This window comes from Pterocles gutturalis, unplaced genomic scaffold (assembly GCF_000699245.1).
Source record: "Pterocles gutturalis isolate BGI_N339 unplaced genomic scaffold, ASM69924v1 scaffold14555, whole genome shotgun sequence".
NCBI classification, from domain to species: domain Eukaryota; kingdom Metazoa; phylum Chordata; class Aves; order Pterocliformes; family Pteroclidae; genus Pterocles; species Pterocles gutturalis.
Window position 1 is genome coordinate 1 of NW_010146064.1, and position 8811 is coordinate 8811.

At 38.8% G+C, this 8811-nt stretch overlaps 1 protein-coding gene across 1 annotated transcript; it reads right to left on the bottom strand.

Annotated features, from left to right (window-relative positions):
- Nucleotides 1–4: 4 nt before the first annotated feature.
- On the bottom strand, nt 5–8012 carry LOC104459562 (myosin heavy chain, skeletal muscle, adult-like; the record flags this gene model as incomplete). Its single annotated transcript, XM_010085599.1, has 18 exons — nt 7774–8012; nt 7545–7688; nt 7296–7452; nt 6933–6960; nt 6720–6834; nt 6534–6626; nt 5601–5664; nt 5341–5439; nt 5135–5238; nt 4919–5057; nt 3362–3480; nt 3119–3268; nt 2251–2421; nt 1170–1479; nt 992–1077; nt 408–495; nt 198–315; nt 5–20 (listed from the first exon to the last, which is right to left on the bottom strand). Coding segments are annotated over exons 1-18 (2208 nt in total), but the record flags the coding sequence as incomplete, so codon positions are not given.
- Nucleotides 8013–8811: the final 799 nt, after the last annotated feature.

Genomic DNA, 8811 nt, shown 5'->3' on the forward strand with positions numbered 1-8811 from the left:
TGGCATTTAGCACCTTGTATCTGTGGAATATAATATAAGGGGAAGATAAGGCTGATTTTTCACAACCAACACACACTAGCTACTGAACCCCACCAGCTCATATATAGTTATTTTTGACAACAGAGTCCAGCCTGAATTAACCTACATGAATGAACCAACATCGCTTACAATGCTGCTGAGAAGTGCAGTGCTCGTACCTCTGTTTGAAGTCAGCATAGAGAACTCTGCTGGGGAAACCTTTCCTGCAAATTCGGATGCCTTCCAGCACGCCGTTACACCGCAGCTGGTGAAGTACCAGTTCATGCTCCATGGCACCTAGAAATTCAGGGCATAAATGAATACCAGTTTCCAGTGTGGAGGGGAATGGTTGTGTTGGAGGAAGTTTTCTTTCTGCTTGAGCTTCTTACCAGGTGTTTTTGTTTCATTTGGGATGATGCAACGGACAAAATGTGGGTGAGGGCTACGTAGATTGGTCATCAGCTTGTTTAAGTTCTCCTGTGGGGTCATGTGTACAGCTTAGATCTAAAAAATTCACTTCTGTATACTCTGCACCTAGATGCCAAAAACTAATACAATGAAACTTAGGAGGAAGAAGCTTTCAAATTCAAAATTTAGGTTTAATCAAACCTTCTATATACTCAAGCATTCTCATTAAAAGTAAATTTGAAATTCTGCACATTAGTCTGGAGGAAATAAAACTCTACTGCATAAAAATTTTAAAACAAGCCTTTCTAGGGTTAATATTTATATTACATCCCGTATTCTGAAATATTTGCAAAAGAAATTCAGCAGGTCAGCTGAAGACGGCTTGAAACAAATCCCAAATGTCTACAGATAATTTCTAGGAAAAGTCAGTGAATAACTTCTTTTCACTTCATACTTATTATTATTTCATTATAAAACCAAGGTCATGAGATGAACATGAGTTCAGATAGCTCAGATTTGAAACTGTGTTCATGTTGCTTTCCAGATAATGAAATTCATACTTTACCCGGAAAAGAGCTGAGACAGTCTGGAAAGAAGAACCTTTTTTCTTGCCACCCTTCTTTCCACCACCAGCACCACCACCACTAGCCTCTTGAAAAACAAAAATAATTTTTAATATTATTTTTTGTTGCCTCTGTACATATCATAAATATTGGGGGAAAAAAGAATTTTAGAAAGCTAACCCATTTCTGCTCCACCATAGGAGGCAAAAAGTAAAGCCAGTGTCTTCACAGATGATTTCTGATACAATCCAATGACAGTTTCATTCAGGGGGTCCTTGTTCTTCTCCAACCAGCCAGTGATATTGTAGTCCACCGTGCCAGCATAGTGCACCAGGGAGAAGTGGGCCTCAGCCTTGCCTTTGGCAGGCTTGGGCTTCTGGAAGTTGTTGGACTTGCCCAGATGCTGGTCATAGAGCTTGTTCTTGAAAGAGGTGTCAGTTGCCTTGGGGAACATGCACTCCTCTTCCAGGATGGAGAAGATGCCCATGGGCTGGAAGATAGTACAATAAAGAAGAGATAATGCCTGTAGAATAGTATGGTCACGACTTGGTCTTAAAGGGCATATAGTAAAAACCAGGAAGCTGAGGAACAAACCAAAAACCTTGCCATGAAAACAAATATCTTTCTAGAATTGAGTTTAAAACATTCATGTGCTTTACTCACACTCTGGCACAGTGATTCAGGAATGTTTTTTATACCAAAAACCATGTTAAAAAATCAGGAGGAGAGAAAGATTATATTTAAAAATGTCTCTCACGAATGTGTCAATTGTGTATTTACTTAAGTTTTTGTACTTTTAATCAACTCCCTAAATTATAAGGAACTATAATAAATCTTATACAGTTTCTTGCATTCAAAGGTCAGTCACTGACTGTATTGGCTTGTACTCACTTTACTTTGAACCAGCTAGGGAAAAAAATGTATTGTCCAGAAAACTTTATTCCAGAACCTTAATAAAATATTTTTATTTTATTTTGGGAGCTGCTCTATGTTTTTGAAAAAAAATATCCTTTAATCAAGCAAGCGGAGATACCTTTCACACAGAGAAGGTGTGTGAGAAATTACTTCAACTGTTATCTGTGGACTTTGCAATACCTCTAATGCATAATAAGTAATAGTAGAGATCAAGAGTTGCTTCAACAACTAAAAGTGAATTAATGAAAGAACCATGAAAAAGACCTTTTTAAATAGCATTTAACCATTTTTTAATTTAAAATAATGAGTTTCTGAAAACACAAGGTATTTTGAATTAAAAATTTACCTTTTCAATGAGCTCAATGCAGGCAGCCAGGTCCATCCCAAAGTCAATGAATGTCCATTCAATTCCTTCCTTTTTGTATTCCTCTTGCTCCAGCACAAACATGTGGTGGTTGAAGAACTGTTGCAGTTTCTCATTGGTGAAGTTGATGCACAGCTGCTCCAGGCTGTTAAACTTCCAGTGGATAAAACCCAACAACCATCCATCATCAACATGTACAACTTTGACCATTCTCAACCCTTTATAAGTCTCCCTATTTAAAACACAACTGTATTGTCAGGAGTGCACCATAGCAGGACCTATATGCAGCTCCAGAAAGAAATACCTACATAATGAAAATGGAAATTTTTCCAGAGGAGATATTGCTAGTGCATCTCCTAAAATTCATACTTTGGCATTTTTTTCTTCAACCAAAAAGATGGGTGTATGCCCTGGTTTCCAGTTTTTTAGACAGTTGATATCTCTGATTAAACACTTATCTATTCATTCCTTGGTTCTTTAAACAATTCACAGATCTTTAATCTGTTACGTGTTTGTCAATGTGTCTCTAAATCCTAGTTTTGCTCTAGAAGTGACTATATAAAAGTATTGTAATGTTGGGGTTTTTTTAATCATTAGCATTAAGCTCAAACTGTTAAAATATTACAACATACAAAATTATATTTGCTACTTCTACACAAACAACAGAAGTGTTCTTCTACTGGTGAAGCTTCTCAGGATTTTTCTTTCTGCTACAACAGAAAATGAAGGGGTTTTTTTCCAGAAAATTGCAAATGACTAGCATGTCAAACCTTCAGAAGAGTATTACTTGAAAGTCTTCTGATAGAGCAATCTCCCCTGCAAGAGCAGTCCTCAAACCTGGAATCCTTACATCAAAGATCTCAAAGCCAGCAATGTCCAGGACACCAATGAAGTACTGTCTGGGCTGCTTGGTATCCAGCTGTTGGTTGATACGAACAACCATCCACAAAAACATCTTCTCATAGACAGCCTTTGCAAGAGCACCCACTGAATTGTTCACCTAAAACAAAGAAGAATGCAGCAGAAGGAAAATAGTAGCCAGAGAAAGTGAGTGAATCAAGCCAGAGGTTCCAGGTCACCAGCTGGCTGTTACCTGCTGCACAGTTTGACCTTTGGTCACATATTCATTCCCAACCTTGACTCGGGGGTAGCAGAGGGCTTTGAGCAGGTCAGCTGAGTTCAGACCCATCAAGTAGGCAGCTTTGTCAGCAACTGAGGAGACATAAAAATTACGACCAACAAGACATGCAGCATTTTGAGTGATGAACCCTTTCCAAAGCAACTGCAATGCTGAATGTATTAAAGGTTAAAATTAAAGATTAAAAAAAGAAAATCAAGTTTAAATATCAGTTTCCATCATGTTTCATTCATTACATTCCAGCTGGCACCTAGGTGCTCAAAAAATTAACTATGATGACAAATGACAACATGTATTACTAAAATTTAGTTATACAGATAAAAATAAAAGGCTATTTCCAACTCGCTCGTACAATTAGTACGGACAAACAGAAGAGAAGCACCCGACTCTAAAGAAGGCTGCAGGCAGGCAGCTCTTGTGATCAAATTCTGCTTACTGGATCTCAGAGGAAGCACAACAGTCATTAAAACAAAAATAATTTTTGTTTTGAAAACTTTTCAGAGCAGTACACCTGCATGTTATTTGTGTCTTCAAAAATCTTCACAGAAGCATCTAGAAACAACGTATTTGTTAAAAATTCATCCTGAAAGCTGAAGTTCATCACTTCAGTCCAGAGCTAATTGGTATCTATAACCCTGGCAACCAAACACCAGTGTTAGCAGATTGGCCACCTGAGTGTAATCAAAAACATACACTTAGCTACTTGGGCTGCCCGTATTCTTTGGCAGCAGCTATAACCCTAGGAATGCATTCCACAATTAGAGGTAAGAACTAAAATTGCCTCTTTCTGGAGACTTGTTATGGCAGAAAGACAGGCTCATTCATTCATTCAGGATCAAAACCTAAAAATTCAGTCCTGAAGCTAGACATCTGAGATCATTCTTTGGAAGAAGTAGACAAGGCTTAGTCATTTTAAACCATATATGCATTACGTAACATTTAAGTGATTAAGAAGTCATCTGAGAAGTAGAAATCTAAGTCAGTTTTTCTGTAGCATAGTGTACCTATGTTTCACTTAGATTGATGTTCAAGTAATGCTACTGTGCACTGACAGTAATGGGTTTCAGTCTCCAAAAGAGAAGAAACTAACTGAAAGAAACTTCCTTTTCACCTGGGCAAAATTCCTAAACAACATGTGATTTATGAATGAGAAGTTCTAGCACTAAATTTAACACCCCCATTTTCCTTAAAAAGGCAACCAGAAATATATTTTCTGAAAAATCTTTCTCTTCTCAGTGGGTCTTTAATATAAGGACACTGAGCAGGCTATGCTTTCCAGAACTGTGGTAGTCCAGGAGAGAAATAGGAACACATATGCATTTTATACTTCAAATAAAGATTAGGTAGTAATTGAAAAAAGGATATATTTTGGATAGGAGTTTCATACCTATATACTAGCTCTACCCAAACACTTTTTCACGCATTTCCACTGTTCTCTTTCTCCATCTTCCAAATACGGAATTATTACTTATACTTCTATTCTAGCAGGTCAACCAGAGACTTTGATGATACCTTCTGTGCCATCGGGCTCTGCCTGCTCCTCTCGTTGTTTCTGTTTGAACTTCAGGTTCCCATAGTGCATGACAGCCCCTGTCAGCTTGTAAATGGCTGTTTTCTCATCAGCAGTGAAGCCCAGGATGTCAATGGCACTCTGCAACAGGAACAATAAAATAAAAGCTTTATCTGGGAGAGATGACAATAGGTACAACTTGTTAAATTGTTACTTACATCTGTAGCCATCAGCTCCTCCTGGTCATTAATGCTGGCAACAGTGATCTCACCTTGACTCACAAAGTGATAGTCATATGGGTTGGTGGTGATGAGGAGCATGTCTGAAAGTAAGAACAAGGGACACGCAGGCTTAGTTTAGTCAAGCAAGTAACAGTGTGAGGTGGTGCTCAGCAATCTTCTTCCAGGTTAGTCACTCTTCCTACCTATTAGCTCTGGCTTCTTGTTGGACATGATCTGATAAAATATGTGGTAGCTTCTTTCTGCCTTGAGCTGGAAAGTGACTCTGGACTTCTCCAGCAGATCTGGAGGGAAAATTTAATTAGAAACATCAAGAAACAACAAAAAATATAGAAGGGAGAAGATGGGAAGAAAAAGGTGGAAGGTAGGATACTTGGGGGAAAGGGTGTTATCTGGATAGATAGGTGAATGGATCCATGGTGAACAGTTCAGGAAAGTGCCTTACATGTTTCAATATCAGCAGAAGCTAGTTTTCCTGTGGCACCGAAGTGAATTCTGATGAATTTGCCCTTTAAAGGAATAAAAATGCCTTAAGATTTGCACCATAAAAATGTACCTGAAATTCAGAGTTTTGCCTTTACTTCGCTGGGCACAAGATTTCTACATTTTCTTATGAATTAGTTATATTTCCACCATTGACATAAAGTTTCCTTTTACATTTTTGACCATTAAAATAATCAACATTGGCACACGGTACATTGTATGTATGCTCAATGTACAAATGGGAAGGAATGGGTGGATTTCATTAGCCAAACTCTTCTAATTATGTCTGGAATACAGAGATCAGTCATTTTAACGACATGGAAATAGCCATTTAACTAGCTCAGCTCCTTAAATCTGTCTTGCTGTCAAATAAGCCTTTTCACTTAAATTAAATTTGACATAAGCAAACATATTATTCCATTAGAAACTCTCTCTCTCACCACCCTGTCAGTTTCCTTCCCTTTCTTTCTTCCTCTCTTTCATTCTCTCTCCTACTTTCATTCTTCTTTTTCTTTGTCTATCTCTCTCTTTCTCTCTTCCATAACCTCTCTCCTTTTCTTCCTGGCATTCTTTCTTTCTGTCTGTCATTTAGCAAAGAAACAGAAATGTAAGTAAAACAAAAAAAACCCTATTGTTTAATGCTGCAATACATGATCACAGAAAAAAGCATGTAATCTGTTATTTTAATTGGCATATCAATGCAAAGCAGAATTAATTTTTATCATAGAATCACTGTTTTTGGAAACTGGAGAATTACCTTTAGGATAAGAGGTAAAGTCATAAAAAGAAAATTCAGTCTTACTCTTGAAAACATGATGGCTGAACAACAGAACAGAATGACTGCCATACACTGCTGTTTACTATTTTTCATTAATCATTTAGTTAAGCAACTTACAAAGCGTGAGGAGTTGTCGTTCCTCACGGTCTTGGCATTTCCAAAAGCCTCCAGCAGTGGGTTGGCGCTGATGATTTGATCCTCAAGCGTTCCCTGCAGGACGATAATCATTGCTGGTTATCCTTTCCAAACATAATGTCAAGAACTGAGAAAAGCATTGATTCAAGCCAGTATCTATAAATTTACCTGCATTTTGCCTGACTGCTGCTCCTCCTTCTTCTTCTCCCCACTGGCTGCAATTGTTGCAAAGTACTGGATGACACGCTTTGTGTTCACAGTCTTCCCTGCACCGGATTCTCCACTGGGAAACCAAAGAGAGAAGCAGAGAGCGTGTGGTCAGGCAGGAGGTCCCCTGGCACTGGGCAGCCCTGCAGGGACCCGAGCAGGGGGTGTACATACGTGATCAGGATCGACTGGTTCTCGCGATCTGTGAATGAGGCAGAAATACAATACTTAAACTCAATGAACAACAAAAAAAGAATAAAACATAAGTAAGTTTAATGTTTTCAACCCCATGCAGCCAGCTTGACTTAAAAAAACTAACCAACCAACAAAAAGAATGTCCAAAACACCTCCCTGAGTGCAGGGGTGTCTTTCATTTAAAATAATAGAAACTATTATGTCAAGATGGTAAAACGCACAACAGTATGTATGCATCAGAAGCATGAAAGCTTTGAAAAAGTCACCTCACTTTACTGAGACAGAATATGCCTTCAGAGAATTTCCTGGTACAATCCTTCTGAGACAGATGGAGCCACTCACCAGTCAGCATGAACTGATAGGCGTTGTCAGAGATGGAGAAGATGTGTGGAGGGGCCTCCTGGCGCTTCTTGCCTCGGTAGGCCAACACCACCTCTGGGTTGTACACCGGCAGCCACTTGTAGGGGTTGACAGTGACACAGAAGAGACCCGAGTAGGTCTGCAGGAAGGGAGACAGCACGTTGGCTTCCACTCAGCCCGGCAGAGCAGTTCCTCCCAGCTACCCAAAGGAAGACTGCTGCTGCTACTTACGTAGATCATCCAGGCTGCATAACGCTCTTTGAGGTTGTACAGCACAGCGGGTTCGTGGAGGTGGGTCATCATGGCCATGTCCTCGATTTTATCGTACTTGGGAGGGTTCATGGAGAAGATTTGATCTTCCTTCACGGTCAGGGTCTGTCAGATGAAGAAGGAGATGTATGTATGTCAGGTAAAAGCTGAGACTGGGAGTCAAACGGTGCCCTTCAACCTTGTTTCTTACCTCTCCACCTTCAGTCTTGACAGTGACCTTCCCTGATTCCCTGCTCTGAATTGTTCCTTTCACAAAGGATTCCTTAGGATGCACCACAAAGACTGATGACTTGGCATCGAAAGGCTTGTTCTGGGCCTCGATTCTCTCCTTTTCTGACTTTCGCAGGTAAGGAGCTGCCTCCCCAAAGACAGCCATCTCCGAGTCTGCAGAGGCCATGTCTGCACTTTATGGAGGGGCTTGTCAGCAGAGATCACTGTGGAAGAGCAGATATTTTGCTCAAATGTGTCAAAAAGTAAGTGCTTGTTAGTAGAAGAAAAGATAGGGGAAGAAAGATACTGTATTAATATTATTCACAGCTTTTTTTGAGTTGTATATTTTTGCATTGATGTGATTCAGCATTTATGGAAAATGTGAAAATTATATTTTGGAAGATCGCTTGGTTTATGGTCCACTGTACTGGAATTATATTTGAAATATTCCATAGTTACTTAGTAGTCAAGTGTTTCGGCACAGTACTGTGGAGTTAAGAACCTAAAAATTCCTTTCAGCTGCTTAGGCACTCTTTTAAAATTCACTTGAAATTATTATAATGCACTTTCTTCAAAAGTGATATTAGTTCAGAACGCTCATAAGGCTTGTACACCACTGCCTTGCGTGGCATACAGACAACTCGAGCATCTCAGTGGCTCATTTTTTGTCTCTAAAACATTTGTTTAATTGTATTGATGATACAATTATTTCCTAATTTTAGTGAGTTCTCGAATCCGAGCATAAATAGCTAAAATACCTTTCAAAAAAAGAGCAATGCTGTTCCAGAACACACTGACAGAGCTCCATTTGTTCTTTTACTTTTTTAAAATTAATATAATTTTAGGGGAAAACAAAGCTAACACAAAGATTCAGTGCTCAACTCAGGAATTAAAAAAATAAAGAATTTTAAAACTAGGATTAACTTATCTGAAAATTTTTTTTTTTTCATTTTTTCCCTCACCTAGAAAAAAAACAGTCTGTAGGTTCAGAAAACATTTACTTATTTCTATCCTGTAC